This window comes from Penicillium antarcticum, assembly GCF_028974205.1.
Source record: "Penicillium antarcticum strain IBT 31339 chromosome Unknown utg000008l_segment0_segment0, whole genome shotgun sequence".
NCBI lineage: Eukaryota > Fungi > Ascomycota > Eurotiomycetes > Eurotiales > Aspergillaceae > Penicillium > Penicillium antarcticum.
Window position 1 is genome coordinate 2028393 of NW_026695306.1, and position 25749 is coordinate 2054141.

Sequence of the window (25749 nt, forward strand, 5' to 3'; positions counted from 1 at the left end):
TTGATATTGAGCCCATTTTGTGAATGAGATTGAAATTGGATTTGATTGAGTAAAGATTTAGTTCACTGTGATATTGCCTTATTATATAGTGTTACTTTCTAGACTTGATCGTCGACTGCTGGAAAATCTCTCATAGTAGACCGAAGCCCGTGGTGGAGCTATGAGGGATTTTGCTGCAAGACATCTCGATCAGGACAATTCTAATAAAGGGGTCATTACGCCATCCTGGGGCTTGTTTTGCTCCATTCCACTCTTCACATATACTCTGGAAGGATATAGGCTATTGCTTTTTCACTGAAAGAATCTATAATGAAGCCATCTTCCCTCGGACAGCAGAATTATACCAAGATCTCTTGGCAAGCCTGGCCAAGACCTTCCAGAAAGCATTGGAATTGTTGCAAAATGGCCTGGCCAATGTTTTAACTCCTAGCTAGACAGGCTCCAGCATTAGCAGTGCATCCTTGTATCCCTTGTTCTAATTTTAGAGCATTCTACTCCTGGATTGTTGATACCGCGTTGCTGTAGATGTTTCATGCATGTATGCAAATACCAGGCTTGTCAATAAATGAAATTCATGCAGCCTATGAGGTATGAATGATTTCAATTATGGCTTCTGGTGGGTTGCCCCTGTAGATCCTTGTTGGCGCGTACCTTGGTGCAAGGAACCGTTCAGCCGTGCGGCTAAGCTTCTCGGGACTGTCGATCCCGATTCGCGAAGGCTGACATGGATGGTGATATGCCGTTGTTATTGGTTGGATTGTCTCTACTATTTTAGGGTAGACGTCGTGGCGCCTACGATGACGAGGCTGTTACCCTGCCACCTTAGCGCTGTCAATTCTATAGATTGATGCATAAAGATTGCCACCTGGGATTTATTAAACAGTCGATGGCCAATCATCTAGCCACATTTCTTTTGGATCTTCACGAGACCCATCACAAGTACCGTTGTCCAATCCATTGTTTAGGTGCGTGGAATTAGTAGCTCTTATCTATGACACGTAAACAGTGACTCTGCAGCAAGGGATACATGCAGTTGGCGGGAGTGATACTCCATCATGATAAGAAGACCTTAGTGGCCAAAGAAGGAGAGCATTCCTCGGCGCGAAATTGACATAATGGCGGCATTCGCGCAACTCACAGTGGCATGGCCCATATCAAGTTCCGACCTTGACCTCTTGGATTGCAAACGTCATTTGGCCCAGATCACCACACATTTCTGGTGCGACAAGAACGATCTCCGAAGACATAGCCATATCCCACCTGCATGGAGAGCAGACATCCCACGTTTCTAGCCAGAATCCATCGACTCGGCTCTTAGTTCTTCGCCTTTGCGAGAACAGGATGCTTCATCCGATTTTGGATCTTAGCAGTGTAAACGTCGTCCTTGCATTGTCAGGTGAGACCTTTGCATACTACAGACATGAGGCAGTCTACTGACCTATTTAGGAATCTACATTTTGGTCTTCGGTTTTATTGCCGTGAAGATCAAACAAAGATGGTACCTCGGTGAAGCGTGTACGTGTCGCATTTCCTTGTTGAACAGTAGTCACTAACTACATGCAGTACCCTCTTTTATAGTGGGTGCTATGATAGGGCCGTTTTGTGCCAAATTCATCAACGTGAGTCAATGGGGTGGAGACTCTGAAACAGATGTCGGTGAAATTGCCTATGTAAGTATCTCGCAATCACAAGCAAATATACAAGAACTAATAATTTCAGGGCTTAAGTCGACTTGTGATTGGTATCGCGATGGTGAAGGTTGGCTATGAGCTACCGAAACGATATCTCCGACTTCGCCTTGTCGAGCTCACCATCTGCTTGCTACCTTTGATGACCATTCAATGGTTGATCACATCGGCGTGTATCAAGCTCATGATCCCTCAGTTGAGTTTTGTGAGTGACGATGTGGCTTCTTTCAAATGATGTCGTGCTAAATCTCGCCAGTTGACTTCGCTCATCATCGGATCTTGTGTGATATGTATCGACCCAGTCCTCTCGCAGGCCATCGCAAAAGGCCCGTTTGCAGACCAATACGTCCGAAGATACCTTCGAGAATTTATCTCGGCGGAAGCAGGCGGAAATGATGGCTTCGGGTTTCCGTTTCTTCTACTATCGATCGCTCTTCTTCGCTATACCGACACACCACCGGGTGCAATGAATTCGATAAAAACCGACCCCACAACACAAAAGCGTGATTGGATTGGCGAACCTGATACTGGTAGGCTTGGTGGTGATGTCAATCGCGCTTTGGCTCATTGGGCCGTTGAAGGCGTCTTATACATGTTGGTCATGGGCGCTGGATATGGCATACTTGTTGGATTTTTGAGTCGGAAAGCGTTGAACGTGGCCTCAAAAAGGTATTGGCAATCAAGATATGGAGTTGTGATCCAGTGACTGACAAATACGCAGACGTTGGGTTGACAAGGAGAGCTTCGTTCTATACCCCGTTGCTATTGGAGTGAGTGATGACGTCCTTAGCCCACCAAATGCCGCCAACTGACAAGTTTTCAGCTTTTCATTGTTGGAACCTGTGGCTGCTTTGGGTCCGATGAAACCCTCGCCTGCTTCGTTGCCGGTTGCGCTTTGAATTGGGACGGCTCGTACCATTATGAAGTAGAGGAACGGCATGACTCTTTCAACTCCGCGATTGAGAATGTCCTGAATATTGGAACATTTATGTTTCTTGGTGTCATTATGCCCTGGGACCAATTCCATATGCCCAGCCAGAATGGGATCACCATCGCCCGGCTGGTCGGGTTGGGATTCTTGATTTTGATATTCCGTCGAATTCCGGCGATCCTGATGGGATATCGATTCATGCCTAAAGTGTGTAAGGATTGGAAAGAGGCGTTATTCATGGGGTATTTTGGGCCGATTGGTATGTTGATTCACAGGTTGCCGGATTTTAAAATGCTGACAACGCTAGGAATTGGAGCGATATCATATGTGGAGTATGCACGCAGACTATTACCTGACCCAGGAGAAAGCGATGCCGAGATTAATACTCTAACATCGACTATGATTCCCGGTATGATGCCGAACTCTCCGGTTTCTCATCCGAGCTTTTCTCACATTCCATCTGATTTAGTGGTTTACTGGCTCGTTTTCTTCTCCATCGTTATCCACGGACTATCAATACCAGTACTGAACTGTCTCTACAAATGGTTCAGGGTTCCCACTATTAAAGACCACCCAGTAGAGATCATCCTCCTCTCAGAGAACGAACCAGTGCCTAACAATAGTGTGGTCGATCGCCAAGGGCACTCGATTGTGCTCAACAACCGCTTTTCTTGTGCTTCCGGCCACCAACCTCATTCAGATGATGGTAATAATCAAGAGCCAGATACTATCATGCTGCGCCGCAGTGGAGATACAAGTTATACGGGCTCCCTGGGACGAGAATCGACCAAGGCGTCTTCGCGGGAGCTTGAGCGGACTATATCCTCAAGAAATGTTGTCTAGATATTAGCTTTGTACCTATCGAGCAGTTATGAAGAATGACGACGAATTTCAACTGGATGGTATTGATATATGTAGATCTCGGAACCTGGGATCTCCGCTTCCGCTTAGTCGTCGGGATGTGGAATGGTGGATAGCGTTGACTTGTACATTGGAGTACGTAGTACGTATGTTCCGGTGAAGGTATACTTAAACCCCCTCATTTCTGACAAGGCTTGATGACAATCTATTACCAACGAGATGTCTTCCTCAAACTTTGACACAGCTTGGAAACAGCTCCCCCATCCTGCTGACCACCCAGCGTTCAGTTACAATGGATTCCATCCAGCTCGCGTTACAAATCTCCCCAAAGGCCATGTAAAGAAAGCGGGCTTTCAAGCGTTCCCCGTGGATGTGATATGGAAGCAGGATTGTACAATCACTATGCGCGATGGGATTAAGCTCTATGGTGATGTTTTCCGGCCGAGTCAGGGGAATAAAGTGCCCGCTATCCTTCCATACAGTCCATATGGAAAGGTTGCCTCGGGTGTTCAAAATTATGACCGCATGGGACCCTTTCGTATGGGAATTCCATACCAGCGTCTGAGTGGATATGAGACGTTTGAAGGTCCCAACCCTGCCGAATGGGCTGAACGTGGATATGCAGTTGTTGATATCGATGCTCGGGGATGTGCGCATTCGGAGGGCAACATCGTTTTTTGGGGTCAACAGGAGGCAGAGGATATCTATGACTCTATTACTTGGGTATCTCAACAGCCATGGTGCAATGGATCAGTTGTTCTTGCGTGAGTCCTTACCAATATATTTTACCACCAGTACTAATGAACATACAGAGGGCACTCGCATATCCCAAACCAACTTTGCCTCCCGTTTCACTCATCCAGCTCTCAAGGCGATCGCCCCATGGGAAGGTCTTTCAAATCCTTATACCCAGCAAAACTGCCGGGAAGGGATACCCAACCCGGTATTTATGAGTTTGATCATGGGCGGATTCGCCGGCCTGGCTCACATGGAAGATTTTGCAAAGATGTTACAGGAACATCCGATGTATGATGCCTACTGGGAGAGTAAAAACATCGACACCAAGAATATTCGCGATCTTCCGGTGTACTTCACAGCCTCATACTCGACAGGCCTTCATACTGAAGGATCTCTTGGGGGATTCCAGACAGCAACTACTTCGAAGAAATGGATTCGGATTCATGCATCCCAAGAGTGGCACGATTTATACACGGTTGAAGCAAATGACGACCTTCAACGCTTCTTCGATTACTATGCGAAAGGTATCTAGAACGGCTGGGAAAAGGATACTCCTCCTGTGAGACTCACCTTGCTTGGGTTTGAAAATAGCCCAGCAAAGACAATTGTCGAGCGATCTGAGAAGCAGTGGCCTTCTGCCCACCTGCGCATGGAGAGGTATTATCTTGACGCCGCCACAAAGTCACTTAGTTCCTCCCAACCGGAGGCCATCACAGCGACTACACATGAGAGCCACTCGTTCACTGATTCGTCGGACTTCAGGCTGATCTTCCCCGAGTACACGGAGCTCTCTGGGCGACCATTTGTCAAGCTCTTTATGTCAGCCCCCTCACATGATGATCTCGACGTTATTGTGCAGATTCGCAAGCTGTCTGCTTCGGGCGAAGTCCTAGAGTCGCTTAATTGGTCTCCCATGCCACAACCGCAGCCAGAAGTGCCCAATGTAAATGTCGCCAAGCACCTCGGTCCTCAGGGAATGCTTCGCGCCTCTCATCGCGTTAGTATGGCGCCTCGCGTCAGTGACGATGAGTATCCCTCATATGATCACCACTCTCGGCAACCGATTACGCCTGGTGAGATCGTGGAGCTGCTAATTCCCATCTGGCCCATGGGTGTTGTGTATGAAGCAGGCGAGGGATTGATGCTGAAGATTGCAGGCCACGATATGTCATTGCCAGAGGTTGAGATGTTGAGGCCAACTGAGCCTCGCGATGAGAACAAAGGACAGCATATCGTTTACACGGGCGGAGAATATGATAGTTACCTGGCTCTCCCGCGCATTGTATAATGGCAAGAGGATTGTTGATTTTTTGCGAATTCCAATTTATCGAAGTTTTGCTGTTCGTGGTGAGCAATGAAAATTCAGTTGGAAACTTCGTATCGACCCCTGAACCCCTGTAAAGCCCAGCGAGGGGGTGAAATCCCCACCAATTGTCCAATTATCAGTTCGCATGGCAAACTTGGCATAAGCACTTGATCTGCATGATCTCATCGCCTCGGTTTGAGTCCACATGCGCCGATCGCCGTATATAAGAGGGGCAGTTCCCAACATCCCGAGGCTCACCCACAACCACCATGTCGTATGTTACCACCAAGTCGCGTAGCTGAGAAGAGTAAGACTAACTGTCGCAGTGCCCTCTTGACAACCCTGGGCCTCCGCGCTGCGGCTGGCCAACAGCCCGCAAACCACGCCGCTGGTCTCCTTGCAGCCAACTGGTTCCTCGCATTTTGCTTCATGAGCATCCGTGGTGAGAAGGTGTACTACGGTCTTGACCATAATGTCTCCCCACGTGAAGACCTTTACAAGTACGGCGAACGCGCCGTCCAAGCAGGCAAGATGAGCCGTAGCGCCCTTGAGAAGCTCAAGCGCAAGGAGGCTGCGCATGCGAATGCACAGGAGGGGTATCCGCTGTTTGTTGCGGCGAGTAAGTGTTTGCCTGTTGATACAGTGGTCGGGGTTGACAAAAAATGTAGTGTTGCTCTCCTTGTACGCCGGTCTCCCCAATGAGACCATCAATGGAATTGGTCTTTGGTATACCGTTTCGCGTGTCGCGTACAGCTTCGCATACTCGTACATCGAGTCGCCAGCTTTGAGCTATCTTCGTTCTGTGACTTGGTGGTCGGGTAACATCAGCTGCCTCACTGCTCTGGTGTTGGCTGGCCAGAAGCTGTAGTCGAGACGCGTCGAGTACACCATTCATGGTACCAATCCTTTTTGATCAAGGTATTCTCATATCAAGAGCGAACCTGAGTCGAAAGCAATTGGATTGGGGATTTTAGACTATTAAAAACGTGTCGCAGATGGGTGATGTTTGAGTCTGACGCGTCGTTTCTGGCAGCTAGTTAGACTTAGGTACCAAGCAAAATACCAAGCACAGCCAGCCGTCTTGAAATTGGCATCGAACCTCGTATTTGTTTATCCGAAACGGCGTGGAAGGTCCGCCGTCGGTCAATGCTCACTCCGGACACTGGGCGCCCAGCCACTCCAATAACACAACAATACCAAGACGCAATATCTTGCAAAAACCCGAGATCTTACCCCAGATCTATGCATGATCAGACCAGGTCCTGATTGGTGGAAGATCCCATTCCCCAACGTGTAAATCAGCCCAAGACGGTGGAATGTATCCCGGCCACAACAGAGATGTATTGACCGGCAAGTAAACATGATATAGCTCTTTTCAAGCTTGCCCTGACTAAAGTCTCTCCGCATCCCCGCGCCAAGTTGATCTTGGCAAAATGCGGAGAAATCATTTCATCTATACGTAGTAGCACCACATAGTCCACGCTGTATACTGCCGCACGCATTCCGCACTCCTTGCCGATCATGCTTGTCTTGGAATCAAGCGATGGATAGTTTCTTATAGGCGGAGAAACCTCTTCCTCCTCCGCCTATTGCCGTTCCTCGGTTTCGTAGTAGGGCTCAACATGAATCCGGCTATAAAAATTGACAATCCGGAGTGGTCTATAAAGTAAACACAACGCCTGCCTAACTTGGTTGCCATTGACTCACCAATAAGTTCATCAGTCACTTGAACTAGTCATGAAGTTCCTCGCTATTGGTGCGCTGCTTCTCAGTACGGTCAGTGCTATTGCTACAGAGCATGTTATCAAGGGAGCATCAATAATTCCTGCAAACCACAAAGGGGAACTGAAGAAGATTGGTGCTCATGGCCAGAAATACAAGGACCGTCGCACGGTGACAATTCGTTCATCAAAGAGCGACACTGATGATATTTCCGATGATTTCCTTTGGGGTATCAAGGCGGCCAACCACGGAGGCCGACTCATCCTCCAGAAGAACAAGAAGTATATTATTGGCAAGAAGCTTGATCTCAGCTTCTTGGATAACATCGAGGTGCAGCTCGATGGTGAATTGAAGGTATGCATTTTGCCCTGCAGAGATGAGCTACGCTGACAATCACAGTTCACCGATGATATTGAGTACTGGCAAGCCAACAACTTCTACTATGCTTTCCAAAAGTCCATTACCTTCTGGGTTTGGGGTGGCCAAGACATCAAGATCTTTGGCAAGGGTACTCTGAATGGAAATGGTCAGGCTTGGTATAACGCCTTTGCTGGCATGGAGATTCTGGTAAGAATGAATGAAATACAAAATTTGAGGTTTATTGTGCTAACATGCGGGAAAGGACTCATCAAACACCTTTTACCGCCCCATTCTCTTCCTGACCGATAATGCTACTCGAATCAGTGTTGAGGGAATCACTCAATTGAACTCGCCTTGCTGGACTAACTTCTTCGTTCGCACCAACGACGTTGTTTTCGATGATGTTTTCATCAATGCGTACTCGACCAATGCATCGGCTCTTCCCAAGAACACCGACGGATTTGATTCTCTTAACGTGAACGGCTTGACTGTGACCAACACCCGTGTCGACATTGGTGATGACTGCTTCTCGCCTAAGCCCAACACAACCAACATCTTTGTGCAGAACCTGTGGTGCAACAACACCCACGGTGTGAGCATGGGTAGCATTGGACAATACTCTGGAGTTCAGGACATCATTGAGAATGCCTGGATTGAGAATGTCACTCTGCTCAATGGACAGGTATGAGATGCTCCTCCATCAAAGTAATTTGGTCCTAACAAAGTATAGACTGGTGCCCGTCTCAAGGCCTGGGCTGGTCCTGATGTGGGCTATGGTCGCATCAACAACATCACCTACAAGAATATCCACATTGAGAACACTGACAAGCCCATTGTCCTGGATCAGTGTTACTTCAACATCAACACCACTACTTGTGCCGAGTATCCATCCGCTGTCAACATCACCAACATCACTTTCGAGAACATCTATGGTACCTCATCGGGGGCTGAGGATGAAGTAGTTGCTGACTTGACCTGCTCGCCTAATGCTGTATGCTCCAACATTCATCTCGAAGACATCAACCTTGTTGCCCCCGATGGTGGTACTGAGATTATCTGCGATGGAATTCAGGGTGACATTGGTGTGGCATGTGTGTCACATACGAGCTAAATGTTGAGATCAGTAAAATGAGTGACATAGATAGCTTATGATATTGAGCGATTGACAACATAATGGAAAGTACCACTCTGAGAAATTATGCAGAACAGAGCAGAATAGAGGTTAGAGGGAAAAGTCGTTACTTCCAGCTGACGTGGCTGCATATCTCCGAGGACACACCGAAGTGATAGAAAACAATCTCCGGGATCATCGGACATTCAACAATAAACGCCACAACCCCGGTAAATCAATCCTCATGACTCCCAAATTTCAGGCAAAGGTACGAGATTGGCCACAGGCCAGTCATTTATCCTACACTCGCCCGTGCTCGGCCATACGGAGCTTTGACAAACGCCCTCGTCTTAGCCCCTTGAAGGCGACACAAAAGCCAAGTGTTGACTGTGGGGATTCACACAAGCCACTGTTTGAAATAGCCTTGCCCAGCCAGCCAAGACGGAATAAGCATTGCGTGTCGACGAAGTTTGTCAATGAGAGGAAATGGTGAGGATGTCCGTCCCGTCAAACCACATCACAATATCGCCTGGAATGAGGAGGCCGAAGGCAAATGCAAAAGTCGAGCTGTCACCACGGAGTGATCTTTCTCTTTGTTGAGACCGAGTAGCTCTTGATTTAGGACATCCTCTCTCCACACCCCACACTCTCCACGTACTCCCTTACTGGAGCGGATGAGACTATACCCGCAAGCTCAAATCTACTTCGGATCTTGTGAATTCGACCATTGAGGTGTCATCCTGACAGTATCTTGGCTTTTCATCTGCCTGCAAATCCCTGGGTCTGGTCTGGGGGTGGAGATGAGTCCACGTTCTTGCCCCCACCCCCCAGATCCCCCGGAAAGATGGAGTACGGGGAAATTAGCTCTCGGGGATACGTCTGTGATACTAGGGGATGGCTTATATAAAAAGCCAGGGATAGAAAGCGACAGACCTTTCTTTCCTCACGGCCCGTTGTTGACCATCTTATTCCTAAGTATTGGTCGACTTATATTCATGATGGAGAAGACTGATAAGCAACACATGCATGTTGAAGGAGCCGATCCTAGTCCCCAGCGAACTGAAGCTGGGAAGCACTCTGATTTCTATATTGAAGACCGAATTGCTCATCTGTCTGAGGAGCATCGCCAGTATCTTCTCGCACGACATGGTACTTTGGATCTTGATCCTATTCCTGACATGAACGATGCGGATCCATACAATTGGCCACGATGGAGGGTGAGACCACTCTTCTATGAAGTATACCCGCAGAGCTGATACTTTCGTTCTATAGAAAAACATGAACCTTACCCTCGTCGCCTTCCACGCTATGATGGCCACCTTTACAGCCGCTGCCATTCAATCTGCATTCGAAAACATCTCCGAGGACCTCGAAGTCAGCATGCAACGAACTAGTTACTTGGTATCCCTGTTCATTGCCGTACTGGGTGGTGCACCCCTATTCTGGCGTCCGCTGTCCAATCGATTCGGTCGCCGTCCGATCTTTCTGATCTCGTTGGTCTGCAGTCTGGTCGGAAACATTGGTTGCGCGAAGAGTCCTTCATATGCTACAATGGGTCTCTGTCGTGCCATCACTGCTTTCTTTATTAGTCCTGCGGCGGCCATTGGTAGTGCCGTTGTTGCAGAGACATTCTTCAAGAAGGACCGTGCGAGATGTTTGGGTGCGTGGACATTGATGGTTACCATCGGTGTGCCGGCTGCCCCGTTCATTACTGGCTTTGTCGCTTTGCGTGTTGGATACCGGTGGATCTATTATATCCTTGCGATTGTGAGTTCATCAGTATTGCTTTATCATGTTGAAAAGGTACTGATGTGGTTTGCAGGTCAACGCTGTCCAGTTTATCCTATACCTCTTCCTCGGATCCGAGTCTCTCTATGTCCGCAGTGAACATGCCTCGCACAATGTGTCTAGTGTCAAGGAGAGTCTCTTCAAGTTTGGCCGCATCGACCGGACTCCTCTCAGACTTTGGGACTTCTTCCAACCATTGAGCTACTTTGGCAAGCCATGCGTTGTCCTACCAGCAGTTGCTTATGCCATGATCTTCCTTTGGGGCAGTGTCATGCTCACTATCGAGATCCCTCAGCTTTATCCAGAGATGTTCGGGTTCAACACGCAGCAAGTTGGTCTTCAGTTCTTGGGCTTGGTGATCGGCTCTGTCATCGGAGAACAGATTGGCGGCTTCATCTCCGACCGATGGATGTTGATGCGTCAGAAGCGTCTTGGAGAGCCTCCTGCCCCCGAGTATCGTCTTTGGCTGAGTTATATCGGTCATCTCCTTACTATTTGTGGTATTGTGGTATTTGCCATCCAGCTTCGGGATGCTGGGACTACTTGGAGTATTACTCCTATTATTGGCGCAGCCATTGCTGCTGGTGGTAATCAGATTGTGACTACTATTGATATCACGTATGCGGTTGATTGTTACCGCGAGGATGCTGCGAGTGTGGGTGTTTTCATTACCTTTGTTCGTCAAATGTGGGGATTCATTGGTCCTTTCTGGTATGTTCTTATCCCATTTGAACACAACATGTACTAACTGAAATAGGTTCCCTCAGATGTTTGAGACTGTTGGATGGGCTGGCGGTGCAGGCATCATTGTTGCGCTGATTGTGACTGTTAGCATTATCCCTACCATGTTGGTACAATGGCGAGGTGCTACATGGCGATGATTTTGTACTGAATAATAGTCCTCGATTAATGTGAAAAGCCAAATCAGGTTATTTTTCTATATGATATTCCTGGATTAGAATATAGTGATAGCGCGCTAAGGCAACTATCAATTTACGTTCCGTTTATATTCAGATCCGTATTGATAACTTGCTTCAATGCGTACAATTCCACCTCCCCCTTCAATTTATTCACGTTCATATGCCCTTTTTAGTCTGCGTAGCCATCAACATCTCCAGTCTTTTTGACCCAAAAAGACTAAATAAAATGAATATTCATAGTAAAAGAAAGACTATCATAAAATCATATAAAACATGACCAATTCCGCCCGTAAGATGTACAATCTACCACTCATCAACCCTCTGCATTCTCAAATTCATACCTTCAACCGGCTTCGTGGTCACAGCCCCAGCAATATGAATCTCCTGCTTGGGATCCTGCATCTCGAACTTAAACCGACCAACAACACCAGCGACAGCACACCTCAGCTCAGCACGTGCAAAGTCTTTACCAATACAAGCACGCTGGCCATGCAAGAATGTAATCTGAGCAAAGTTTGTAGATGCGCCTCCATTGTTGTTGGGAACTTGGTTTCCATTTTTGTCTGTGTCGATCCATCGCTCGGGGAGGAATTCGTCGCCATTATCACCCCAGAAGAGAGGCGATCGGTTGATGGCATAGGGGCAGAGAATCACTCGTGTTCCCTTGGGCACGTGTTTGCCTGCGACAACGGTATCCCGGACTGATTCGCGGATCGTGGCCGGAACTGTTGGGTATAGACGGAGGACTTCTTGGCACACGCCGTTGAGAAGTGGGAGGGATTCGAGGTCTTGGTGGGTTATTGGGCTTGTACCGGATGGGATTTGAGTGCGGATTTCCTCCCGCAGACGGGTTTGGTACTCTGGGTGTTGGGTCAAGAGGTAGCAGGCCCAAGTTAGGGCACTAGCTGTTGTTTCATGCTGAATGATTGTTAGCTGTTTGCTATTGGAAATGAGATCATTGGCTTGCACTCACGCCGGCAGCTAGGAAAGTTAACATCTGATCAACCAACTCAGTATCCGAGAAGTCTCCCCCAAGCATCATTGTACCCAGAATGTCAGCCTCAAGGTCCTTGGCAGAAGCCTTGGACTCAGCAAGGGTCTGACGCTTCTCGTGGACGATATCGTTGCACAGATTCCGGAGGAAGTTGGTCTCATTCGTGATCACATCGTTCATACGCCACGGCACACGTTGGGCAATCCATTGAGGCAAGGTGAAGTTCATCGCCAGGAAGGCCATCTTCTCCGTGGTCGGCTCGAGAATATTCAGGAAGCTCTCTGCGACGCGGTTGTCCTTATCCTGAAGCGAGCAGAAATCTCTACCCATAGCCGCAGGACCAATGATATCGAGCGTGAGACGGCTATACGGGGGTTAGCCTCTAGTTGACCACAAGAGCCTGTTTGAACAAACGCACCTAGCCCATTCTCCAACTTCCAATTTGCCAATTTTCTCATCGGCATTCGTCCCTTCCATAGGATTATGCATCAACTCTTTCTCCATTTCATCCAAAAATTGACCAGTCTTCTCCCACATCAGCGAGTACATGGAGCGGATATTCTTGATGTTAAACGCGGGAGTGAGCGCTTTACGCTGCTTTTTATGAGCAGCGCCCTCTGAAAGAATCATTCCAAAGCCGATGATACGAGCCAGGAAGTTACGGAACCGCCATGGCTTTTCGAAGTCGTAGGTGTTTGTGCTCATAATGTCCAACAAGGCTTGGTGGTTCGTTGCGATCACATAGCTCTTGCATATCATATCACGCATGTGGATGAGGCCTTCGTTAGGGATGGTCTTCATCCAGTGCAGAGGCATACGGCCTCGAGGTGAGTCGAAGATGATCGAGGCATGGTTCATCAAGCCCTGCAAAGGTTAGTATGTGCGGTATGATGGAATATTTGATTTACTTACCGGTACTCTGGGCAGATGGCGCAGCGGGTTCAGGAAGAAAGGCCAGATGATGATTCCATACAGAGCCTTGATAAAAAGATTCACTCCTAACGCACCCAGACATACTGTACGGAATGTCTCCTCCGCGAAGATAGTGCGCTGTAGGAAATAGGCCTCCACGAGAGTAAAGGCCGCCAAGGCCGTTATAGTATCGCTCATATTTGCAGTTTTCACACACTATGAAACCTCGGAGTGTGAAGACACAACATGCAGGCCGTGGGGGGAGATCATATTTAGGGCGACCCATTCGCGCCCATGTCATGACTCCACAAGATCGACATTTGTTAGTCTTGTTGGGGGAACCACTGCGACCTCGGCTTTGTCGTGTAAATTCATATGAGATGAAAGAACTATGCAGTGAATCTAGCTGCCTGTTAGTTACTATCGATCGAATAGGAGTGTTTAATTGAGTATATACTGAAACGTGATTGAATGGCGGTTCAGGGGTCACATATGATTTCATCCCCATGAACCCATCCACAGACACATGCGTTGCATCATCGTGGATCCTGTAGATCCCGTCGCTTAACGCTAGAGTACCTGTACTTCACACAGTCACGAAACATACGTGAATGCGGGGGAAACATGTGAACTGCAGCGAAACATCCATAATCCCCGACGCCACCAAAAAGGAAAACGGTGGGAAGATCCCCGCCGAAGTGGAGGAAAAAAGGCACTCGCATTGCTTTCCCAATGGGCAAAGATCAACCTGTGAAGCCGAGGCATTTTATTTTATTCAAATATCCTTGACGTCCGTATAGGCTAAAAGGACTACTTGGAAACATCTCTATACTCCCCCGACTTCTTTCCTCCACTCCACACCCCACACTCCGCCATGTCTTCTCTCGATCTGATTCAGCAACATGCCCAAACAGCCCTCGCGGCTCTCCCAGAACCTGCGCAAAATCTTCTAGGCAACAGCGTCGCGCAAAAGACGGCTGCTATTATTCTCGCCCTCGGCCTTACTCGCTCGGTGAACCGATTCTTCTCCAAGTGGACTCTGCAGAACTGGACTACCAACCAGAAATGGGAGTCTTCGCGCGAACTCATCCTCCTCACCGGTGGATGTAGTGGAATCGGAAAGCAAGTCATGGAGGATCTGTCAGCCACCGGTGTGCGCGTTGTCATTCTCGATATTAATGAACCGGACTTCAAATTGCCGCGTAATGTCGCCTTCTACAAGGCGAATATTACTTCTTCGGCGGATATCGCTGCCGTTGCGGCGACGATTCGGAAGAATCACGGCGAGCCAACGGTGTTGGTGAATAACGCTGGTGTCGGTCATGATGGGACTATTCTTGAAGAGCCTGAGTCGAAGATTCGTCAGACCTTTGAGGTCAACACTCTTTCCCATTTCCTTATGGTGAAGGAGTTCTTGCCTGCTATGATCAAGGCCAACCATGGTCACGTTGTGACAATCGCCAGTATGGCTAGTTTTGTCGCTCTCGGTGAGATGGTCGATTACTGCTGCTCCAAGGCTAGTGCGCTTGCTTTCCACGAAGGTTTGCGCCAGGAGTTGCGCTACTGGTACAACGCGCCCAATGTGCGCACTAGGTGAGTTCATTGACTCGATCGATTGTCATAGTGCACCCCCTAATTGTTTCTAGTGTCATTCACCCTATGTGGGTTCGTACCCCGATGATCAAGGTCTTGACGGACAACGAGCGTCACTTCAGCCAGCCCATTATGACCCCCCAGGTTGTCTCTGCCGCCATCTGTAAGCAGATCCTCAACCAGCGCAGTGGACAGGTTATCCTGCCTAGCAGCCAGTCTGTGGCCTCATTGGTGCGCGCAATGCCCACTTGGATGCAGGAAGGTGTGCGCGCACTTGCGTCTGGTGCTTTGAAGAAGATGCGTCTTGCCCAGCAGGCTGAGCAGAATGCGCAGTAGGTATCTCCGGAATGACTCTATGCGATTACCCATTTCCCAAACTATGTTTTGAATGTAAATAGAATGAATGCCTTGTACATAGGTGACTTTGTACTCAATATCCATGTTATACCTTATCCGTATTCTTGAACTGCCTCGGTCTTGTGATAATCTAGCCCGCAGAAACGAATGCTAGATCTAAGCGTCAGAGGCTTGCGAGACTTGCGAGGCACATCGGAATTCTCTCAATTGCGTTCTACCATTTCGAGTTAGAATATATACCATCACCATAAAAGTGCTGCACCAGAACAAACCAAAGCAGTCTATACAGCACCAATGCGCCAAATCTTCATAAAGGATCAAATGATTCATATTCACAATTCGAAAATGTGCAGTAAAATATGTCCACAACTATATACATTTCCCGTTTAGACTAAACCATCATCTCAGTGAGGAACGCCTCAACCTTCTTCCCCTGTTGAGTCTTTTCCGTAGAGCCCAGCTCCAAATTATAAACCGGCGCCACATGGCACTCACGATGTCCAACAAACAACTCAACCTTTCCAAAGCCTTCCTTGAACTTAGCCGCAAAGTCCTGGATAATAGGAAGCATAATTTCATTCCCTCCACCGGTGATCAACACCGATTCGACCGGGAAGGTCGAATACCAATCTACCGGCGCAGTCGATAGATCCGTATAGTAATCGCGCTGTGCTTTGCCGAGGTACGCACTCGACCATGGCTGTGCGACTGCCTGCGTGATTAGATCGCCGCCGTGGTAGATTTCCTGGTCGGGGAACTCTGTATCCATGAGTGTCCATGGCGCGACAAGTACTGCGCCGCCTAGGTTGCTGGATAATTCAACTGGTGTGATTTCTGGGTGCGGGTGTGCTAGGTGGGAGAGGACGCCGCCGACTAAATTTCCGCCTGCCGAGTCTCCGCCGATGAAGACTGATGATGGGGAGCGGTTTGGTTGGCTGATAACGTGGCGGAGACATTCTACTGCCTGGCGCAATTGGGTTGGGTATGTTGCTATCGGGGAGAGTGTGTAGGTCAAGCTGAAGACTGCGACACTCTTTCCCTGAGCTTTTAGGTCCGCGATCAATTGCGCGTAGAATTTGAAGTGGCCCATGCTGGCGGGGAGGCCGAAACCACCACCTGAGAAAATTAGCGATTATTCTCGGATACTGGTTTCTTTTGACATACCGTGATACCAAACCAGGACATTATCGGCATTGCGATCCCCGACCCAGTGGCCTAAAGCGCCATTGCCTAATTCGACTGATTGAGCCGGTGCGCCAGTCTTCTTTGTATAGATTTCATAGATCTTGTGAGATGGCGGCGACACATATTGCAGTTGACTCGGAGTCAGGCGAGCAGTGGCTTTGCGGAATATTGCATACCCCAGATGCAGGAACAGGGTCTTAGCTTGGCGCTCTGTGCGCCAGAGACCTGTGAGGAGCGCATAAAACCCGGCCAACAAGATGGATGCCAGGGCTGGGAGGAAGTCCAGCTTCTCTTGAAGGGTGAGGGTGACTTTGCTGACTTTGGAGAGTGACATGGTTACAGACGAAAGCCCGTTCCTCACCCTCGTACTTGACTGATTATTGAAGCTCGCATGTTTGACCGAGGATGTTCCCGGGGTCGCAAAGCTATCCTTTTTTGGAAAGGATTGGCTTTGTGGGGGCCTCGGCCGCCCTCGGCAGCATATGGACTTGCGAGTATGAGATTTTGTATTGTTGCGAGACTGTTATGAGGTAGTCTATGCATGTTTCTTGTATATTTCGTCATATGGTATGATCTCTACTCCAGGCAGTTCAATACATACAACTATACAATTGTCTCACTAGTGGAATGCCGGAACAAATCATAGATCGTGTGACAGACATAAGTACATGTACGCGGGGAATTATTACTACCGACTTGAGTTATCTCCCCGATGTCAGATCTGCACAGTCCTATAGTTCGCATTCTCTACTCCAAACGTGCAGTTCCCCACCGCCGATCACCGTGAAACCGAGGCATGTGAACAAAATAAATATAATATAGTCCACTTGCCATGTCTTCTCTTCACCATCCACACCATGAACGGCACCAAATCCCACCGCTACGATGTAATCATCGTTGGCGCCGGTATCTCCGGCATCAACGCCGCCTACCGTATCCAAGACCAACTCCCCGGCTTCAGCTATGCCATTCTCGAAGCCCGCGATGACCTGGGTGGTACCTGGGATCTATTCAAGTACCCTGGTATCCGCTCCGATTCAGATCTCTTCACCTTTGGCTTCCAATTCAACCCCTGGAGCCGCGACAACCCCATTGCCGAGGGGTCAGCCATTAAAGAGTATGTGCGCGACACGGCGCACAAATTCGGCATCGACGAAAACATTCTCTTCCGCCATCGACTCTCTGCAGCAGACTGGTCGACTGCTGAGAATACGTGGTCTCTCTCTGTCGACAGCGAAGGCAAAGAGCAAACCTTCACCGCCCGCTACGTCATCTTCGGCACGGGCTACTACAACTACAAGGAGCCTCTGAAGGCCGACATCGCTGGCCTCGACAACTTCCAGGGCCAGATTGTGCATCCGCAGTTCTGGCCCGAGGATCTCCAGTACAAGGATAAGAAGGTCGTCATCATCGGGAGTGGCGCGACGGCCGTTACCCTCCTCCCGAACCTGGCCGAACAGGCCGCCCGCGTTACCATGCTCCAGCGCAGTCCGACCTACATCCTTTCCCTCCCGAACCGAACAAGTAGTCGCTGGCTGTCATATCTGATGCCGGCATCTATGTACTGCCGTCTTCAGCGCGTCATCTGGATCTACACCTCGCGCATCTTCTTCCTCTTCTGTCAGCGATTCCCGAATTTCTCGCGCTGGCTGTTGAAGTTGAATGTGCGAAAGCAGTTGCCGAGTCATATTCCATACGACCCTCACTTCAAGCCGCGGTATAACCCCTGGGATCAGCGATTGTGTGTCTGTCCTGATGGGGATCTGTTCCGCAGCTTGAGGAAGGGTAAGGCGGATGTGAAGACGGATACTATTCGTGAGGTTACTAAGAATGGGATTACCCTTAATTCGGGAGAGACACTGGAAGCCGATATTATTATCACAGCGACTGGATTGAGGTTACAGATTGCTGGTGGTTCGGCGTTGTCGGTGGATGGGAACAAGATCGACATTGGCGACAAGTATCTCTGGAATGGAGTTATGCTGCAGGATCTACCCAATGCCTCGTTTGTCATTGGATATACTAACGCTTCGTGGACGTTGGGTGCGGATGCAACTGCGCAGTTCGTTTGTCGCCTATTGAAGAACCTGGAGTCGCGCAAGTTGATTGCAGCTACACCGCGGTTGAAGGAGAAGGACGCTGGCACTCTGCAGGAGCGTCGTCTTCTCAACCTCAACTCGACTTATGTTTCTATCGCCGAACGGGCTCTCCCCAAGGCTGCGGATCGTGGCCCGTGGCAGCCGCGTGATCACTACTTGAAGGATCTGCGGTTTGCTCAGGGTGGTGATATTGACACTGGATTGGAGTTTGTTCAAGGGCCCAGTCTGCGGCTGCGCCCTAAGATGTCGTGACTTCAAAGACACATTATGATATGATACCGCTTTTGTATATATTTTCGGATAAGGCGCTTGGATGTACATTGTTTGGACTGAATGTCAAAGGTCTACTCTGTCTTATAATTAACTTGATAAGCATTCTTGAGGCTGTCATTATGTTGATGTCAGTTGAGAGCTTGATTCTCATCATTCCAGGATGATGTCACACATCATACACAATCGACATGTCATCGATATTCCCTGTATAAGTCCAATTCCAGGTTTTCTCTGCCAAAGTATATCTATCGATTCTTCCACTGTGCTTCAAATAACGTTCTCCCATACAACAATCTGCCAAAATGCCCCCAAAAGACAAATATACAGACCCCAAGCTGCGGGACAAAGTCAAGACAGAAATCCACAACAGCGACAAGGGCGGAGCACCAGGACAATGGTCTGCACGAAAGGTAGTCCTCTCCCTCTTCTCTCCCATCACCGACGTTCAATCCAATGCTAATCTGGTACAGGCCCAAATGATGGCCTCAGAATACAAAAAGCGCGGCGGAGGCTACAACACTAGCAAAGAAGACGGCAAAGATGAATCACAGAAACATCTGGACAAATGGACCAAAGAGGAATGGCAGACGAAAGAGGGTTCTGGGATTGCGCGGCAAGAGGATGATTCGCGGAAGAGATATTTGCCTAAGAAGGCTTGGGAGGAGATGAATGAGGATGAGAAGGAGGAGACGGAGGATAAGAAGGTTGAGGAGTCCAAGGGGGGAAAGCAATTTGTTGGGAATACTGAAATTGCGAAGGAGGCAAGGAGGAGGGTCAGTTTTGATATTAATGGGGAGGGCAAGGAAGGGAAGGATGAGAATGGAAAAAAGGAAACCAATGGTAAGGGTGAAGCAAATGGCCAGACTGAAGAGGATGGCAAGTCGAACAATACCAAGTCAGACAAATCCCAGGGAAAGGATACTGGGAGGAAAGCTGGCGCTAAGCGCAAGGCAAAGTCACAGCCAGCTGAAAATGAAAAAGACAATGACAGGATTAAAAGTCTGAGGAAGCGAAAGTAATTAACAATAATTATATTTTCATGGCTACTGTTCAGCATGTCCGTTCATACCATAGCACGTCTCATATACATAAAAGTACTTATTTGACTTCCTCGTCTCTCTCTTGACGTCCTTCGTAGTTGCTGTTGGGCAACATGTTCAGGGAATCTTCCTCTCGGTCGGTCTTGTAGTTGCTCAGCCAGAAGCCGGCAGCACCGACAAATGCCAAGATCGCAACGATGGCGTAGTTCCACACCAAAAGAGGATCCACAGACAGTCCAACGAGGGCTTGACCGATTGCAGAGGAGAAGGCGTTCATCACCAGAGCCACGGCCTGCACCAGAGATCGCATGTTGCGGGGCGCCTTGGTGAAGGCGTACTCCAGGGAGGTGATCGAGGCAAAGATTTCGGAGATACCACCGAGAATGTAAGTCAGGGCCTGAATCCAGACGGAGATGTTGGTGAATTTGCCCTCTTCCTCCAAACAGTAGTTGGCTTCCTTGCCGCAAGGGCCCATCTTGTAGACGTAGTACTGAGTGACGGTGGCCACAATCATGGACAGACCGGCGGTAATGAAACCGGCAGTGATACGCTTCACAGGAGTGAAGTTGAATCCCATGCGGCGCAAGCCAGGGTACACAAACCTATCAAAGATTGGGATGAAAATGATCAGTGCGAAAGGATTCAGATTGTTGATAATGTCGTTGGGTACACCTCCCAGGCGCATGGTGGCAGCTTGAGAAGTCAAATTGTTGAGCATCTGGTTGTATGCCAGCCCTGCAAAGGTCAGTCAAAGAAGTCTATGGGGTGGGCATATCACATACAATAAAGAGGGTACCAGAGGAACACTTTGCAAGCCAGCAATCCACGGCGAACTTCGTCAACCCACTCGTCGTCAAAATCCATCCAGGCTGGCTTGTTGGCACCGAGGGTGCTGGGCTTCACTTTCGTCCAGAAGTTATCGGGACCACTCTTCTTGAAACTGCATTTGGTCAGCGATGTTCGCAACTCATGGTAATTAAACCTACAGTCGCATGGGGTTGAGAGACCAGTGGCCCGTCATGGCCAACTTCCACAGCTTGAAAGCCTTGGTGTAAACACTTCCAGTGGGCTCCACGAGGTAGTACTTCTTGCGACAGAGGAACAAGATTGTAGGACAGAGACAGAACATGGCCGTGGGCAAAAGGTAAGATAACCAGAAACCGACATAACGTTCAGCGTAAACCATCGAAATCTGACCAACGAGCGAACCAATATTGATCATCATGTAGAAGTAGAGGTAGATACGGGCGACTGTGGCAGCCGGATCGATGATGATACGCTCGCCGCTGGGCAGCGTCTGGATGTAAGGCTTCTCTTCACGGTACTGTTCCGCAATGAGAGGGGAGATGTTGGACTTGAAACCACCAGTACCAACACCCATGATGATCAGACCGATGGAGAAGCATGCAATGGAGCCATTGGGGCTAGCGATGATCTGAGGAATGGCGGAGATGATGAGAATAGTGTGGCCGACCAAAGCACAACCAATGGACGTAAAGATGGTGCGGAATCGACCCCAATATTGATCAGCAACCATAGCACCAAACAAAGGCATGATATAAGACCAGAAGGAATTGACTGTCCAGGTTAGTCCTGTATCCTACGCTGACATCCGAGGCACTTCACTTACATAATGTTAACCCAGTGGAGGCTTGTTGACCCATGCCGAGGGCACCGGGTACACCATTGCTGAAATCGGAGCCTGGGACTAGAGCGCCAGTGGTAGATCCGTCAGGCAGAGGGCGTTGAATGAAATTGACGACTGTTCTAGGTTAGTCTCGTGATCACTTGCTACAATGATGAAACGAACAAACAGCAGTAGTTCCGTAGTAAGAGAATCGCTCGCACAGTTCCACAAAGGCGATGGTGTATGCAGGCCATGGAACCTTGCCAGCGACTCGGCGCAGGTCGCGGAGATCCTCATCACTGGGATACTCCCTGCCGGTCTTATCTTCCTCAGTGTAAAAGGTTCCCTGCTGAACAGGAGCCTGCTCAATGCTTAACTCATCCTTTTCATTGATACCGACCTGAGAGACGGCTTTGGACTTGGCAACTTCGGCCACGTCGACGGGATCGGAGGCGTTCATGGTGTCAGGGGTGGACCGTGAGAAGAGAAGGAAGAAGAGGAGGAGGAGGAGTAGAAGGGAGGTTTTAAAGAAAAGAGGCAGGTGCAGGGAAGACCCTGGACTATCCCAAACGGGAAGGAGCGAGGCTCTCTCTATCAGCCACGCCGCCACTTCTTTTTCTCTCACTCACTTCTCTCCCTCTTTTCGCCTTCTAGAACTCCGGAGCAATTTCTGCATCAGGATATGCCACTAAAAAACCGTCGATAGCCGGCCAAGACTTTGATCTGTGCGACATCTGTGAACCTGTCAGCGTGATAATCGGCTGGAACCGACTGGTTCCTCGATAACCAACGTTGATATCGCCAAATTATGGAATTAACAAATCACCAAATCAACACTCGACAAGATGCTAATCTTTGCCAAGGCTTGCGATATCCAATCACTTGGCCTCACCGAAGCGGCTTGAGAGTTCAAATTTCGCCCCTTGGCGCATCTTGGCACACCATCTCCCCGCGCCATCCAGCTTGGCTGGTAGGGTACGCTGTAACATTAAACTCTTGGCCACTTGGATCCGCCTATGGGAGCAAGGGAGATGCTGATAACCGAGGCGGAGAGATAAGTGAGTGGTCCGTCCACATGGTCTCGAAGTTAATAGCAAATATGCAGGGACCCCCACAATGATTAGGCTCAAGCTAGTCTTGCCACTCTCCCTGTCTCTTCCTCATGTGATGTGAACTCACGTCCGGGGTTGTCTTGGGCCGTCGGCGTCCGGAGAGCTACCTCGTATAACTTGATTGAGCTGACTATGGGATGATGCTTTGACTATGCTTCACCTATGAAACTCGCGATTTTGCCTCTTTGTTGCGCTTGGCACTTCCTTCCAGTCCATATAGTACATCTTCCGACATCCCGGGAATAACCATGTCAAATGTCTCCTTTACGACTGTGTACTGATAGTACCCGCATCGAGCAATGGGCTGGGTCTTCTTGATATCCAGAATTCCATCCGTGAGCACCTCGTCTTTGATGTGAACAGCGATCACCCGGCCGATCACCACGTCGACCGTGCCCATGGGGGGGTTACCAGGAAGGCGGACGGTGGAGTGATATTCGCACTCAAATTTGACGGGTGACTCTTGGACCATCGGGACGTCCATCAAAGTGGCCTGCTCCTTGGTCACCTTGGCACGCTCAAACTCGTCCACACCGTATGGCACTTGCTCAGCAGAGATGTTGACCGCTTCACGCAGGTCCCAAGTGGCCAAGTTCCAGACGAATTGGCCTGTTTGCTCAGCATTGATCACAGTATCTTTGCGAGTGCCTTCGACGGTTTGATTGGACGAGAACATCACATAGGGTGGGTCGAAGGTGAGGTTGTTGAACTGCGAGTAAGGGGCCAAATTGGCTTGGCCCTGTTTATTCTGGGTGGAGATCCATCCGATAGGACGGGGGACCACGCACGCCTGCATGGTCAGCTATTTTATGCAGAGCATGGAGAAGAACTAACCTTGAAAGGGTCGTGGGGAAGGTTGTGCTCTGTGACTCCTGGTTGATAAAACATTTTGCCCGCCCAAAGTTGGTTGGCGCCAACCCCTCCTTATGTACGCGTGGGGTCTTAGCCGACACAATTGCCGAGTGGACAACCTCACACAGGCAATATTTCTTACATACATGTATATAGTGTCAAAAGATGGCATATGGACAACGGCACGATATCCGCAGCCGCCCTACCGAAAATCCGTCCTGGGATACTCGGGTCTCGGTGCCTTGGGACCTCGGATCTCGCATCTCGCAGTCTCGGGACCATCACGGCATGCCACCATCAAGTCAATATGCCTTGGATGAGCCGTCCGATTTTGCACAACGTTGATCCGAACGATAAGCCGAACTAGCCGGCCGATGATATATAAGTGACTTGCAGATTCCTGCCATCAGTGAAGACAATACAGTATATCTGATCCAATCTCTATAATATTGAACATTCCAAATGACTTCCGCCGAGCCTCATCTCTGCTTCCGATCTTTTGTCGAAGCCCTCAAGGTTGACAATGATCTGGTTGAAATTGACACCCCGGTAGACGCCAACCTCGAGGCAGCTGCCATTACCAGACTTGTCTGCGAGACCGACGACAAGGCCCCTCTCTTCAACAACGTGATCGGCTCACAGCATGGTCTCTTCCGTATCCTCGGTGCTCCGGCGTCATTGAGGAAGTCCTCCAAGGACCGCTATGGTCGACTGGCCCGTCACCTCGCTCTACCACCTACCGCTTCGATGCGCGATATCCTCGACAAGATGCTTTCGGCCAGCAAGTTGGCTCCTATCTCGCCTCAAATCCTACCAACCGGACCCTGCAAGGAGAATTTCTTGGAGGGAGACGATATTGATCTCACCAAGATCCCGGCTCCCCTGATCCACCAGGCCGATGGTGGCAAGTACATCCAGACTTACGGAATGCACGTTGTTCAGTCCCCCGATGGATCATGGACCAACTGGTCTATTGCTCGAGCCATGGTCTCCGATAAGCGACATTTGACAGGCCTGGTCATCGAGCCACAACATATCTGGCAGATCCACAGCATGTGGAAGAAGGAGCAGCGTGATGTGCCCTGGGCTTTGGCCTTCGGTGTGCCTCCCGCTGCTATTATGGCTTCCAGCATGCCTATTCCTGACGGTATCAGTGAGGCTGAGTACGTGGGAGCAATGACTGGGTCGGCCCTCGAGCTTGTCAAGTGTGACACCAATGGTCTCTATGTCCCTGCTACCTCGGAAATTGTCTTTGAGGGAACTTTGTCTATCACTGACAAGGGTCCTGAGGGTCCTTTCGGCGAGATGCACGGCTATGTCTTCCCTGGTGACACTCATATCTGGCCCAAGTACACTGTCAACCGCATCACCTACCGTAACAACCCCATCATGCCCATGTCAGCCTGTGGTCGCTTGACCGATGAGACAGTAAGTCCCCTTGGCATACATTAGAAGTCCTCGCTAAATGTAGTCTAGCACACCATGATCGGATCCCTCGCCGCCGCTCAAATTCGTCAGGTCTGCCAGGACAACGGTCTTCCCGTGACCGACGCTTTCGCCCCCTTCGAGTCGCAAGTAACATGGGTTGCTTTGCGCATTGACATTGCCCGTCTACGCGAGATGAAGACCACTTCCGCCGAATTCTCCAGGACGGTTGGTGATCTGATCTTCAACTGTAAGCCCGGCTACACCATCCACCGTCTGGTTCTTTGCGGAGATGATATCGATGTGTACAATGGCAAGGACGTGATGTGGGCATTCTCCACTCGCTGTCGCCCTGGCCTGGATGAGACCTTCTTTGAGGATGTGCGTGGATTCCCGTTGGTTCCTTATATGAGCCATGGAAATGGCTCTCCTACTATAGGAGGCAAGGTCGTCTCTGATGCTCTCATGCCTGCCGAGTATACCACCGGTCGTGACTGGGTGGCCGCTGACTTTGAGAACTCTTATCCCGAGGAGCTTAAGAAGAAGGTCTTGGATAACTGGACTAAGATGGGATTCCGAGAGGAGTAAAAAAGACGAATGAATCTGTACAATAGATTAACATAGAACGTATAAAACTAAAGCATCATTAAAAAGACCCTCATTATTAGCATTTGAACCCCAATTTTCACTCTTTTGGCCTAATTGGGCCTCATATCGCAACTATGTTACGCAAGCATTATTTGTTGAAAAAAATATTAGTGCAAGATCTTCGATTTAGTATGTAGCCCCCTGGTTAGATCAAGTCACTCTAGTTATCCTCCACCGAATATCTCATTCTATCGCACGAGTCACAGG

The 25749-nt window shown here is 49.3% G+C and overlaps 14 protein-coding genes across 14 annotated transcripts; 10 read left to right on the forward strand and 4 right to left on the reverse strand.

Annotated features, from left to right (window-relative positions):
• Positions 1–1341: 1341 nt before the first annotated feature.
• N7508_008297 (putative plasma membrane antiporter) lies at positions 1342–3462 on the forward strand (the record flags this gene model as incomplete). The annotated part of the gene is made up of 9 exons (XM_058466361.1): positions 1342–1396; positions 1447–1515; positions 1564–1670; positions 1720–1893; positions 1945–2357; positions 2410–2458; positions 2512–2878; positions 2927–3028; positions 3089–3462. 9 exons carry the CDS (start codon positions 1342–1344, stop codon positions 3460–3462), a joined length of 1710 nt encoding a protein of 569 aa, XP_058317689.1.
• Positions 3463–3699: 237 nt separating this feature from the next.
• On the forward strand, positions 3700–5506 carry N7508_008298 (uncharacterized protein; the record flags this gene model as incomplete). Its single annotated transcript, XM_058466362.1, has 4 exons — positions 3700–4244; positions 4293–4370; positions 4435–4742; positions 4815–5506. 4 exons carry the CDS (start codon positions 3700–3702, stop codon positions 5504–5506), a joined length of 1623 nt encoding a protein of 540 aa, XP_058317690.1.
• A 287-nt stretch (positions 5507–5793) lies between these two features.
• Positions 5794–6392, forward strand: N7508_008299 (MAPEG family protein; the record flags this gene model as incomplete). Its single annotated transcript, XM_058466363.1, has 3 exons — positions 5794–5798; positions 5851–6143; positions 6193–6392. The coding sequence occupies 3 exons, from the start codon at positions 5794–5796 to the stop codon at positions 6390–6392; spliced, it is 498 nt and encodes a 165-aa protein (XP_058317691.1).
• Positions 6393–7261: 869 nt separating this feature from the next.
• On the forward strand, positions 7262–8717 carry pgxB (uncharacterized protein; the record flags this gene model as incomplete). The annotated part of the gene is made up of 4 exons (XM_058466364.1): positions 7262–7600; positions 7646–7813; positions 7869–8288; positions 8337–8717. The coding sequence occupies 4 exons, from the start codon at positions 7262–7264 to the stop codon at positions 8715–8717; spliced, it is 1308 nt and encodes a 435-aa protein (XP_058317692.1).
• Positions 8718–9715: 998 nt separating this feature from the next.
• N7508_008301 (uncharacterized protein) lies at positions 9716–11386 on the forward strand (the record flags this gene model as incomplete). Its single annotated transcript, XM_058466365.1, has 4 exons — positions 9716–9934; positions 9990–10484; positions 10540–11216; positions 11263–11386. The coding sequence occupies 4 exons, from the start codon at positions 9716–9718 to the stop codon at positions 11384–11386; spliced, it is 1515 nt and encodes a 504-aa protein (XP_058317693.1).
• A 342-nt stretch (positions 11387–11728) lies between these two features.
• Positions 11729–13529, reverse strand: N7508_008302 (cytochrome P450; the record flags this gene model as incomplete). Its single annotated transcript, XM_058466366.1, has 4 exons — positions 11729–12343; positions 12399–12783; positions 12838–13283; positions 13332–13529. The coding sequence occupies 4 exons, from the start codon at positions 13527–13529 to the stop codon at positions 11729–11731; spliced, it is 1644 nt and encodes a 547-aa protein (XP_058317694.1).
• Positions 13530–14205: 676 nt separating this feature from the next.
• Positions 14206–15260, forward strand: N7508_008303 (uncharacterized protein; the record flags this gene model as incomplete). The annotated part of the gene is made up of 2 exons (XM_058466367.1): positions 14206–14924; positions 14978–15260. The coding sequence occupies 2 exons, from the start codon at positions 14206–14208 to the stop codon at positions 15258–15260; spliced, it is 1002 nt and encodes a 333-aa protein (XP_058317695.1).
• Positions 15261–15672: 412 nt separating this feature from the next.
• Positions 15673–16800, reverse strand: N7508_008304 (lipase/thioesterase family protein; the record flags this gene model as incomplete). Its single annotated transcript, XM_058466368.1, has 2 exons — positions 15673–16397; positions 16446–16800. The coding sequence occupies 2 exons, from the start codon at positions 16798–16800 to the stop codon at positions 15673–15675; spliced, it is 1080 nt and encodes a 359-aa protein (XP_058317696.1).
• A 523-nt stretch (positions 16801–17323) lies between these two features.
• N7508_008305 (flavin-containing monooxygenase) lies at positions 17324–18817 on the forward strand (the record flags this gene model as incomplete). The annotated part of the gene is made up of 1 exon (XM_058466369.1): positions 17324–18817. One exon carries the CDS (start codon positions 17324–17326, stop codon positions 18815–18817), a length of 1494 nt encoding a protein of 497 aa, XP_058317697.1.
• Positions 18818–19140: 323 nt separating this feature from the next.
• Positions 19141–19857, forward strand: N7508_008306 (uncharacterized protein; the record flags this gene model as incomplete). The annotated part of the gene is made up of 1 exon (XM_058466370.1): positions 19141–19857. The coding sequence occupies one exon, from the start codon at positions 19141–19143 to the stop codon at positions 19855–19857; it is 717 nt and encodes a 238-aa protein (XP_058317698.1).
• Positions 19858–19936: 79 nt separating this feature from the next.
• N7508_008307 (uncharacterized protein) lies at positions 19937–21965 on the reverse strand (the record flags this gene model as incomplete). Its single annotated transcript, XM_058466371.1, has 5 exons — positions 19937–20613; positions 20661–20818; positions 20865–21456; positions 21509–21640; positions 21689–21965. The coding sequence occupies 5 exons, from the start codon at positions 21963–21965 to the stop codon at positions 19937–19939; spliced, it is 1836 nt and encodes a 611-aa protein (XP_058317699.1).
• An 812-nt stretch (positions 21966–22777) lies between these two features.
• N7508_008308 (flavin reductase family protein) lies at positions 22778–23505 on the reverse strand (the record flags this gene model as incomplete). Its single annotated transcript, XM_058466372.1, has 2 exons — positions 22778–23407; positions 23452–23505. The coding sequence occupies 2 exons, from the start codon at positions 23503–23505 to the stop codon at positions 22778–22780; spliced, it is 684 nt and encodes a 227-aa protein (XP_058317700.1).
• A 129-nt stretch (positions 23506–23634) lies between these two features.
• On the forward strand, positions 23635–23814 carry N7508_008309 (uncharacterized protein; the record flags this gene model as incomplete). The annotated part of the gene is made up of 1 exon (XM_058466373.1): positions 23635–23814. One exon carries the CDS (start codon positions 23635–23637, stop codon positions 23812–23814), a length of 180 nt encoding a protein of 59 aa, XP_058317701.1.
• A 117-nt stretch (positions 23815–23931) lies between these two features.
• On the forward strand, positions 23932–25482 carry N7508_008310 (UbiD family decarboxylase; the record flags this gene model as incomplete). The annotated part of the gene is made up of 2 exons (XM_058466374.1): positions 23932–24897; positions 24946–25482. The coding sequence occupies 2 exons, from the start codon at positions 23932–23934 to the stop codon at positions 25480–25482; spliced, it is 1503 nt and encodes a 500-aa protein (XP_058317702.1).
• Between the last annotated feature and the right edge of the window lie 267 nt (positions 25483–25749).